This window comes from Camelus dromedarius, chromosome 8, assembly GCF_036321535.1.
Source record: "Camelus dromedarius isolate mCamDro1 chromosome 8, mCamDro1.pat, whole genome shotgun sequence".
Taxonomy (NCBI): domain Eukaryota; kingdom Metazoa; phylum Chordata; class Mammalia; order Artiodactyla; family Camelidae; genus Camelus; species Camelus dromedarius.
This window is the reverse complement of record NC_087443.1, coordinates 23,235,196-23,247,314: the sequence shown is the minus strand read 5'-3', so window position 1 is coordinate 23,247,314 and position 12,119 is coordinate 23,235,196. Positions and strand designations below refer to the sequence as shown.

The following is a 12,119-nucleotide window of genomic DNA, read 5'->3' as shown; positions in this document are numbered from 1 at the left end:
AATTACAGTATTACTTAAACATTATTCTCAGTGCACATTCAGGTTTGTGTGATGTGATGCTCATCCATATTCTTCTGCTTTTAAAGAGAAAGTGACTTTTGAAAAGAAAATGAACAAAATCTCTCCTTCCTCTACTCCCTTTCCTAGGATGCCTCTTGTGATTGTGTTGTAGCGTATCTGAAACACAAGGCAGCTTTGTTGACATCACTGATGTTGCTTGTCAACAGAGATTGGTCAGCGCTGCCAGACTTTTTGGTTAGTCATTTCAAGTATCCATGTCCATTGCAACTGCTCTGGAACTCATAGGAAGATCCCAGTTTTTACAAACTCATGGAAGAACCACCTGGGTAAGATGGAGTTTATTATAGGGTTTCCCAACAAGTTAATACGTGAAGAGTTTTAATATTTGAACAAAAGTTTACCTTTATGTTTTGTCAAAGAAGAAAAGTGGAAGATGGTTTGCTGGCAATAGTTCCCTAATGCTCTTAGAACAGAGGAAGGTTTACCTATCTTTTTTAATCTTTAATAAAATGCTAACGACACAAGAGTTAATCAGTTTAAGGTTAATTGCGTTCAGAGTTCAAAAAATCCTAACTAGAACCCATAGAAACTGCTAAGACACTTCACTTATTAAAGCAGCTAGAATACTTGGACAGTCAGCCAGCTGTGAATTGCTTACTTTGGCGCAGTGGTGTTTTATAGTTTTTATGTGTTATTTTTGCATCTATGCATTTATTAAATATGTTTTTGTAGAATGTTTAGAGCAGTGCACAGCACTGGTTAATAAATGTTGGCCCCTTAGTATGTGTAGTGTGAAGCATGAGCATTGCATGCATGGCTGTTAGTCAGTGTTTTTAAAAAGAGAATTTTTTATCTATGTTCTATGATTTTCTCCCCTCTAATGCTTAAAGCTTTTCTGAAAATGGTTCCTAGTTTTGGCCTGAACACTTTTCATCTTAGTCAAGGTTTAATTGAGAGAACTACCATTATTTAGTGTCAAAGTTGTTTGGAGGGTAGTTGGTTTTATTGATTCAGTTGGAGATTGTATTCATGATCTTTAAGCTCTTGTGCTTTGATGGAAATAACAGCTTTTTCCTTCTTTGATCTCATGAATCTAGGCTACTAGACTGTTAAAAAAATTGAAAGGCTTTTTTCTTTCCCTTTGAGGCATAGGGATAACTTAAACATTAATGATTCCTAATTGTCTTGGGCTATACTATAAATTTATTTTATTTAGAATAATTTTTTTTCGATTTTCAGAAGTGCTGGTTTGGTATATGAGACTTTTCATTTTTAAATTGATTTCTATTCTTAGTATACATTAATAATAAAGAATAATGTCTATGTGATATAAATTCTTTGGAATGTATTAATAATTCCTTTGTGTCCTAAAGCAGGTGTTGGAAAACTTTTTTTTTTGCCACATAGTTAATATTTTAGCCTTTTCAAGCAAGAGGCAAAATTGAGGTTATTGTGTAGATATTAATAAAATCATTTAAAATGTAACCATTTAAAAATGTAAAAACCACGGTTAGCTCATGGATTGTAATAAAAATAGGCAATTGACTGGATTTGTCCTGTGGACTACAGTTTGTTAACAGCTGGCTTAGAGCATGGCCAGTTTTTGTGACTGTTATATGTTTGTTTGAAGGTTATATATTCTCTATATTTTAGGTAGCAGTTTATCTATTATATTAGTCTTATAGTATCTTTAGGATATTTTATTAGGTATATAAATCTCTATGATTGGCAAATCTTGGATTTTCCCTGCTATCACTAATTAAAGCTTTTCTTTATCCTCATTAATACTTTTCATCTTTAATTATACCTTAATTACAACGTCTTGTGTTATAATAACATTGCTATGTCAGCTTTATTTTCCTTGTGATTGTTGAGATTTGTCTGGTGTTTCTCTCTTTTTGTTTGCTTTTAATTGTTTTGCTAGTCAGGTCTTGTATTAGTTTTCTAGGGCTGCCATCACAAAGTACCACAAACTGGGCAGCAAATGACAACAGAAGTTTACTCTCTCGAAGTTCTGGGGGCTAGACATCTGAAGTCAAGGTGTCATCAGGGCCATGTGTTCTCTGAAGGCTCTAAGAGAGGAACCAACCTTCCCTCTCTAGCTTCTGGGGTTGCTGGCAGTCCTGGGCATTCCTTTGTTTATAGACGGATCGCTCCATTCTGCTCCCAGCTTCACATGACCCGAGTGTCCAAATTTCTGTCGTCTTATAAGGACACCAGTCATGATAGATTTAGATCCACCCTAACCCAGTGTGACCTCAACCTGATTACATCTGCAAAGACCCTATTTCCAAATGAAGTCATAGTCACAAGTTCCAGGTTAGCATGAATTTCTAGGGGGACACTATTTAACCTAGTACAATTCTATTGAGGTATAAAATACATTTAGTAAAATTCAGCCTTTTTTGTCGTATAGTTTTGTGAGCTTTGACAGATGCATGAGGTTGTGCAGCTATTATGATTGCATCCCAAAATTTCTTCTTGTTTTCCTTTAAAATCAATCCATGTGTCTGCTGCTGGCACCTGGCAACCACAACATCTGTTTTATTATGTCTCTGTAGTTTTGCCTTTTCAAGACTGTCACATACATGGAATCCTATATTTCATCTTTGAAGTCTAGCTTTTTTCACTTACTGTAATTCATTTCAAATTCATTCCTGCTATTTATTACATGTATCAGTAGTTCCTGTTTATTACTGAGTAGTATTACACTGTATGCATATTACCATAGTCTGTTTATCCATTTACCAATTGAAGGATATTTGTGTCTATTTCCAGTTTTTGGCAGTTATGAATAAAGCCACTGTAAACAGTAATGCACACATTTTCATGTGTGCATGTTTTCTTTTCTCTTGGGTAAATACCTGGGGATGAAATTACTGGTTGTATGGCATTTTCTTTTTAAGAAATTGCTAACTATTTTCCAAAGTGGTTATATGGTTTTGTATTCCCACCAGCAATTAATGAAAGTTCCGATTGTTCTGCATCCTTGTCTGAACTTGGTACTGTCAGTATTTTTCAAATGCCCTTCCCATAGGTGTATGTCACTGTGGTTTTAATTTGCATTTGCCTAGTGACTAATGACATTGAGCATCTTTTCATGTGCTTATTTGCCATTTGTATGTCTTCTTTGGTCAAGTGTCTGTTCTTTTGCTTATTAACAAAAATGTGTTTTATTATTGATTTTTCATAGTTCTTTATATTCAAGTCCTTTATCAGGTATGTAAATGATGAGACAGATGAATATTGAAAAAATGGAATTAGCTTTTTGGGCAACTGTTTACAATTGTGAGTTAATGAACTCAGTTCAAAACCCTAGGCTTTCACATTATCATTATTTTTGTTGTTGTTATTGTTAAAAAATAGCCAATTTGTAAATGCTCTCTAGGAGTTAGGCACCACGCTCAGTATTTTATCTGAATTGTTGCAGAATATTTTCTCCTAATCCATGGCATCTCTTTTCATTCTGTTAATAGTTTTTTAAGAAACAGAATTTTTACTCTTGAAGTCAAATTTATTATTTTTTTAATGAATCATGTTTTTGGTGTTATGTCTAAGAAATCCTTGCTCAACCCAAAGTCACAAAGATTTTCTCTGTTTATTTGGAGAATTTTGATAGTTTTAAGTTTAACATTTAGGTCTACAGTCTGTTTTGAGCATTTTTGTACATGGTGTGATGTATGGACAAAGTTAATTTTATTGCGTATGGATATTCTAGGATCATTTGTTGAAAAGTCTATCCTTTCTCTATTGAATTATCTTTGTACTTTTGTCAGAAATGCCTTTGAACATATATGCTTCATTCTCTCTCAGGTCAAATATTTAGTGTCCATATGGCATCACCAATAAAAATGTGATTTATCTCTGCTAGAAATTTGACAAATGTTTATATTTCACTGTCAATCACTATTACCTTTTCATCTTTTAAAAATACTCATTTCTAGGTCCCATCCCTAGAGATTCTGATTTTGTAGGCATACAGTACAGTAAATAAAGAAGAAAATGGTCTACATACTTATGTCTCCTATTTTAGCACTCTTGTTTCAATGCAGGACATGTCCATGGTCTGGGAGATTTCCTTCAGGACAGCTAGGTCTGAGGAAGGTTGCTATGGTAGTGCTTCTGGAGGGTTATAGATTCACTGCGTGTCCTAGGGCAGCTAGGTACCGCCTGAACGAATAAGGTATTGAACCACAGTTGTACTTCCTTGGTCAGGGACTCAGTCAGCATTATCCCAGGCATATTCTTTACTGGTTCATCTTTCTTGAGATTGTTTGTGAATTGTTGAACATGCCATTTTTAGCTGGTTATTTCTAAACCATTTCAGCAATGGGTGGGACTTAATAACTATCCTGTCATTTTATTTTGGTTGGGTTTAAAGGCAAAGAAATTAATTTTTTCAACTTTTTTTAATCGAGGTATAGCATACATCCAGTAAAGTGCTTAATTAAGGTGTAAAGCTTACTTGTGTAAAGCTTGTACTTTTCATTTGTATGTATCCATGTAACTGCCATATAGACAAGACATAGCATGTTTCCAGTATCCTAATATGTTCCCTGATGCTTCTTCCTATCAGTAGCCCCTTTCCCCTGAATCAGCCACTGTTCTGATTTTTAGCATCATAAGTTAGTTTTGCCTGTTCTCAAACTTTATATAGTCATTCACTATATATACTCATATGTTTGGTATTTTTAATCAAATAATTTTTGTCGTCAAGCTTTTTCAAGCTATTTAATATTATTGTTTCTGACTCCTTTATACTCAAAACACCACATCTAAAAGCAGATTTAATTTGACTTTTATTTTGCATTTTTCACAGGTGAAATAATCTTACAATTCTTCAGGAAATTTCCCGTATTCCTTTTCTCACTCTAAAACTTTCAGTGGCTTTCTGCGTCATCCATTTATGTGGTATACGTTACTTATTTCCACAAAGTATTCTTTCCTGTGTTCTCTGGTTTCCTTTCCCACTTTGCTTCTACCAGTGCATAGAGATGAAAAGGAGATTTCTAAAATCTTATTTCCTGTTTGATTTTTGCCACTCTAGCAGTTGGTCTGGAGTGAATTCAGGTTGAACTGCATGTCTGCAGTTAGTTGTATTAATCTTGTGTTTTCCTTTTCTTCTGACAGCATGATGGAAGTGGTTCATTGCATGATGTTCAACTCTCATTGCCATCCAGTCCGGAACCAGAAGATGGTGATCAAATATACAAGGTATGATGACTAGGGAGTCATGCTGAAGTTTTCAAAAAAATTTTTATTAGAAAAATTATAAAGCAATAGCAAGGAAAACATTTAATAATAAATGTATTAAAACCTGCAGTTTTGCTCTCAGGTTTTAATCAGATTTGCTTTAACTTTTACTACTTTATTAAGTTAAAGTGATATCCCTGTGGTACGTTGATTTGAATTTGTTGTATCAGTTGAATAATCATCTGTCCTTGTATTAGTAATGGTGCAGGATTCTTTTTAAAAAATCATTGTATCATTAAATTCTTTTTTCATAATTATGAATAACAGTTTTTAAAATATGACCACCAATAAAAATTAAAGTGGTTAGTACGTAATTCTCACATACAATCACCACATTGAAGAAATATACTAAAAATGAAATTAACTTTTTTACTCTTTTCATGTTTAAAGATATAATTGTAGAATGCAGATGCATTTTCGTGTTTGAAGGTGGTTTTTGTTGTTTTTTTAATATATAGTTCTCATTTTTTGGTCTAGTTTTAGTTAAAGCTCTTTTTGTTTTTTGCAGCTGCCTGAATCACATATTTATTTCTTATGCACGTACAAGTATTCTTGATGTCTTTCATATTTTCAAGTAAAATTATTGTTTCCTTTCACATTCTGTTTTCAAGGTATGTTAGTCAGTGTGTGCTATTCATCTCTAGTAAATGGTGGCTTACAACAACAAAAGTTTATTTTTCACTTGTTGTTTCTCAGTATGTTGCATATTGATTATAGATCAGTGGGACTTCATGTGTCCTTCATTCTGGGATCCAGGCTGAAGGATCAGCCCTTATCCTGGGACGTGTTATTTTTTGTACCTGAATAGCATTGGCAGAATAACGTGGATTCTGCTTGGATGTAACATATGTCGCTTCCAAAACAGGTCATGTGGCCAAGCTTGGTATTAGGGGGTCACAGAAGCATAATTTTCTTATAGGATGTAGAGTGACTTACTGGGAACAGAATTATGTGTAAAACACAAAATCAAAAGAATGTAGGATAGGAGTCATGTCTGGTTATCTAATCTTGGCTTTTCAGCATGTTACCTACCTGTCCTTGTGCAAATTTCTTCCCATCTCTGGACTTCCATCCTATTGTGAGTTTAATAATTGGTCTGCAGCAGGACATCTCTTTTTAAAAAAAACTTTTAGATGTATACCCAATTGAGAACCATTGACTTAGAAGACTTCTGATTATCTCTCAAAGTTTTTTTAAGTTTTGTGACTGATATTTTAAAAGTAAAGTTGACTTTTTTCCTGAATTTCTTTGGAAAAGTTTTTCACGTGTAAAGAAAAAAATTTTTTTAAAGAAAAGTTAACTCTTAACTTTTTTTTTTTTTACAGAACTACAGAGTTTTCATTTTTTCCATGTTCCTTTATAGTCTACCTATAAATTTAATGTTACATGCTGGCCTTATTGGTACACGTTATTTGTTTTTTGTCCCTACTGGCTTTCCTCCCAGGCAGATTATTTCTAGCCTTTCTTCCTTCTTTCCACAGGGAGGTGCAATAGTTCATACTGTCTCTCTCCAATACTCTAGACTGTCCTTCACTTTCATCAGCAAATCCTTCTCATGCAAGATGGTTTCGCAGTTCTGTTCAAATGATACAAGTATGGTGACTTATGCCATTACAAATTTAGGGTCTGAAATCTCCACTGGACCTGCACGTCTCCATTGTGTCCTTTACATCAGGACAGTTCCCTCTCCCATTCCCCTGATCTGTTTCAGACATTGACCACTCTCCTCAGACCCCTTTCTCTTCCACTCTTCTGCTGCCTGCCTTCCTGCTTTCTGACTTATCTGTATCTGTGTCACTCTGATCCACTTTGTTCCAGTCACAGGGGAAGAGTGGCCACTGTGCTGTGGATGACCACCTTTTCTTCTCATGTTCTCAGCTCTATTTTCTGCTGCTGTTAAAGACCTAACTACATCCTCCTCCTCTCTCATCTCTCTCCAGTGGCTTTCTGTACTTTCTCTTCACCTTGTTTATAAATTTCTATATCTTACCTACTTTAAACTTAGTAAATCAAATAAGCCTTTCCTTGACTCTGCTTGAGCTACTCTTACCAGTTAATGTGGAAACCTGGAAAAACGAAAATAGCTACTGTTTAATGCTGTAGGCATCTGGCATGGCCTTTGTCTTAAAAGCTTTATCCCTTGGTTTTTATGTCACTTCTCTCTGAATTCCCTCCATATCCCTTAACATTTCTCCCCCATTTTCTTTGTAGGTTTCGTTTCTTCTTTAGAATGTAGATTTATTTCTTTAGTCCGGTCCTCATTGAACTTTCTACTGTCATGATATCATGTATAATATATGTTGGTGACATATAAAGTCTTTCTCTCTCATATTTGGTAATCCTGTTGTCTACTGGACATTTCCACTGTATGTTCCACCCATAGGTACTTCTAACAATATATTTAAAACTCACGAGTATTGCTCTTTGGACATGTTTCTCCTTTATTCTCTGTTTCTATTCACTCTATCATTCAAGCTGAAAATAGAGACGTCACTCTTGACTGCTCCTCTGTCCTCTTCTCTCACATGCAGTGAATCACCAAACAGCATTTAAAAAAACTCTTTTCTTCCCCACTGTGATGCTTGTTTGATATGTTAAAGCCTCCACAAAATGTCTGTTTCTGATCTCTTGTTAATGAGACTGCATTTCCCACTGCCCCCAGTGTATCTGAAGAAGATGGTGTACTTCACTCATTAACAACACATTATAATTATTTGCTTACTTATTTTTATCCGTGGAAAAGTATATCATTCTATAGTCGACTCTTGAACTACACAGGTTGAACTGCATGGGTCCACATACATGTGGATTTTTTTCAATAATAAATACAGTACTACACCGAACTGCAGGTGGTTGAATCCAAGGATGTGAAACTCATGGATATGGAGAAACTGTGGATATGGAGGGCCAACTAAAAGTTAGACCCAGATTTGTTACTTCAAAGAGGGTCCGCACCCCAACCCCTGCATTGTTCAAGGGCCAACTGTAATTTTCTTGCTTGCACTATTTCATCAGTGTGTATTTCTGGATAATTGAATAGCGGTAAACAAAATGGGCTAACTGCAGGGTAATGATACCTTATACTTGGCAATGTAACCGAATTCCTGCTTACCTTAACAATAGGTTTCCATTAACACTATTAGGAATTTTTTTACAGACTAAGTTCATAGGATATCTTTTCTTTGATTGAGGCAGTTCTCATGAAAGTAGCTCATGGGAAAAGAATCTTCCTTGTTCCCCTCAGGCATACTTATCTTTCTGCTGCTTTCTGAACCATCCACGAAATGACTCTGTGCCTTTAGTTATGCCAGTTTCTTCTGCTTGTTGTGCCCTTCATCTCCTCTGACAGGCAACTCTTAGATATATTCCTTGAAATCTAGCAGAAGTTACTGTTTTGCATGTAATTTATTTTACTATGTGGCCTAGATCCTAGTTTTCTTGTCTGTAAAATGGAGATAATAGTACCTACCTTAGGGTCACAGTCAGAATCAACTGCTTAGATACCTAGAAGTACTCAGCTCTTGGCACTGAGATGAGTATTCAATGAATGGTAGCTGTTGCTGCTGTTAGTGTTCATTGTTTACATGTCAGACTCTTTTAGACTTGAGTTCTTAGAAGAGCAAAGTTTTGTTTTTTTTTTTAATGGGCTAATAGGTGGTGTATTTAAGAATTTTCCCCTTAAATAAACAGTTAATTACTCAGTCTTCATCATTGATTTAATGCTTCTTGTTAGTGTTTTTAAAATACAGTTAAATACTTACATTAATCTTTTAAAAATATTTCAGAACGAAGATTTGTTAAATGAAATAAAACAACTTAAGGAAGAAATAAAGAAGAAAGATGAAAAAATCCAACTATTAGAACATCAGCTTGTAAGTAGTATGTAAAGTGGAGGCTTTTCAAACTGGGCAAAGTATGTATATTTTTAATAAAACTTGAGCCAGAATTGAAATTTTATTTTATTTTTGGCTTTTAAAATTGCACTGTTGTATTATTTTTAGATTATATGCACTCTGAAAGTATGTGATTCAGTTTTCAGTCTAAATAATAAGTTTTCAAGGTAAAAAACTCAAATAGTCCATTTTCAGTGCCTCAGTTTGGGGGATTTGAAATTTACCAATTTATATTCATGTTATTGATGAATGAACCTGGGTATTCAGTCTTAGGAATCTGTGTGGCTGTCTGATAGAGTGAAGGTTATTCTAAAAAAAGTTTCTTTTTTTCCATGGACGATGTTGAGTAGGATCTCACAGAGCCATGTTTGAATCTTTATGATTTTACAGCTGTTACAACATCACATGTTAGTTTCATATGAAAACTATATGTGCTGTCTCTTGAATTTAGTTATAATTTAGTTTATAAGTTAAAAAGCCAGGATAGCAAGAACATAATGGCATAACAATCACAACAGGCCAAAGAAAATTTTTGTTGGAAGTCAAAAGCATGTTTAGGCATAGCAAAGCAATTCAGCAATGTAAAATTAGGTATTAGAGGACTGACCTTGTCCTCAGTATTAATTAGCTGAATGACATTGGCTGTTGCCATCACTCTGGTGCTTTCTTTATCAAAAACATGAAAAATTTTCTAGGTGATTTCAAAGTCCCTTTCTGTTTCTAGCTTTCTGTGCTTTTTATCTTTTATATGTACTCAACTCTAACCTATGTTTGCATGCAAACTGTAAGAAAAATAAAGTGACAATATAATGTGTTAATTTCATATTTTATGTGAAATGTGCAGATACAAAATTAGATTTCAGTACTCCAAGAATTTAGCTGAAAGATATAGAGGCATGACTATTTAAACCTTATTCCAAAATGCTAAGAATGCCCGTTTATTTTCACCTTAGTATACTAGTTAAGTAATACTAATCTGCCTTTCTAAAAGTTACCTGTAAGATGAGATACTAATTATACTAGTTAAGTTATATACATTTGCTCATTGAATCCTCTTAATAATCTTATGAAATTACTAGTGTACAGTTTTCTTTATGGGGGTATAGAAGGTGGAATTCAGCTTAAGTAGACTAGTAATGTAATATATTTGAGAAGCCATGAGCAGCTTGAAGCTGCATGGACCTGGGTTCAGATCCTGGCTCTGAACCTTAGTAGCCATATTCTCTTAGGGAAGTTACCTAATTTCTCTTTAACCTCTTCTATATGTGGGGCTAATAAAAATAATACTGACTAGAAAGTGTTGTGATAGCTAAATGAACTATGTATGTAAACTCCCTAATGCTACACTTGGCCCATGGGTGCATGAGACGTAATAACTGTTATTTGATGATTTGCTTCAAATTACCCAGCTAGTAAATCAGTGCACACCTAATGATGTCTTAAGTTTCAAGTAAAAGTCCCTAGCTGAAAGTGACTTAAAAATAAACATTTATAAACCCAAATAACAAAGTGTATTGGTCCCATCCATTTCCATGGTTTCTTAATTGGTCATTTGGGTAATGGTAAAGTTCTAGGGTAGCTTTTCTGGAATCCTCTTGGCTGTCCCCTTCGTGGACACAAGATGTCTGCTATAGCTCTGTGTGTCACATACTTGCACAGTAGTCCCCAAAGATGGGAAAAGGGCCTGTTTTCTATAGCATACTTTTTTTTTTAAAAAATTAAGAATACTTCCTTACAAATAACCCAGACTCATCTCATGTTTTATTGGCTAGATTTGGGTTCTTTGTTCCTTAACTGTTGAGGAATGGGATTAATCAGGTTGGTTCAGACTAATCAAAATCTGTCATTGGGTCAAGAGATAGGATACACACTTCCCTGAATATGGGACCACAGAGAAGGTGAGCATCTGAACAGAATCTGTCAGCAATAAAGAATGCACATGGAGAGTGAATGATTTGGGTAGTTGTTTTCTATCTATTGAAATGTCACTAAAAACCAGATTTTCTGAATTATGGAAAATTCAAATATTTGCTGATTATTTTCTTCAAATGTTAGCACATAGCCATAGAAAGGAAATTATTTCTGGAATTGGTAGCAGTCAGGATAGAATAATTAATGTGCTTACATTAAGATAAATGTTCTATATTATCTTTTTTCTTTACATACCTCCCATATATGTTAAAAGTTAAGTCCTATTATATTGAATTCCAAGAGACTAAGTTGATCTGCTTATATGTTGAATTTTGTTTCAATAACTGTCCCATTTTTTGGAATGGGAAATATGCGTGTACTACAAGGAGTGGAAACGTGTGTACAGTAGATTTTTGGTTTTGATTAGATTTTATTTCGATTATGGAAATTGGGATGATTTGATTGCAATTAGGAAAAAAATTTGAATATTGGTAAGTATTGTAAAAATAGAAACTTATAATTTTAACTTGATGCAATAGTCAAGAATTTGCTATGTAGGTTTTCCTACAAGAACATATATTTACCTACAGTGGGGTTATTTGACAAATAACATGGTTAAATTCCAGCTTCAGACTAAGGAGGAATTCTCATTATCTAGCTTTTCATTTTTTAAAAAAAATTGGTATTTATTTGAGAGATCGTAATTTACACAATAGGTACATTACTTTGTGTTGTGTAAATGACTAAGTGAGTGTGCTCTGAGTGAAGTCATGTGAAGAGGATTCATTTATGAACTGAGATGGTCAGACAGACCTTGTCCAAGGGCAGAGATCCTTCAGAATATTCCAGTTCAGTAAAGTCCACACATCACGAAAGGGGCTTTTAAAAGCATTTCATGGATGAAGAGGCAGCCTTACTTGTGCGCTGGTGGTATTTAATACCTAATAGAGTCCCATCAAAAATAAATTTAAGAAACTGTGCTGCAGTGGTTGTAGTAACGTAATAGTTTAGGGAAATATTTGAGGTTTTGCAGTTATGTTA

At 34.4% G+C, this 12,119-nt stretch overlaps 1 protein-coding gene across 8 annotated transcripts in view; it reads left to right on the top strand.

The window, feature by feature from the left end:
- Positions 1 to 12,119, top strand: part of CCSER2 (coiled-coil serine rich protein 2) — a 122,982-nt gene that overhangs the window by 82,961 nt on the left and 27,902 nt on the right. For 7 of the 8 annotated variants that reach the window (XM_031461028.2, XM_064487983.1, XM_031461030.2 and 4 more), the window contains 2 exons: positions 5,152 to 5,235; positions 9,060 to 9,146. In XM_031461028.2, coding sequence (XP_031316888.1) covers positions 5,152 to 5,235; positions 9,060 to 9,146 — 171 coding nt within the window. Of the gene's footprint in view, positions 1 to 5,151; positions 5,236 to 9,059; positions 9,147 to 12,119 lie in introns of those variants that run through there. The other variant, XR_010381908.1, reaches the window with a different exon arrangement.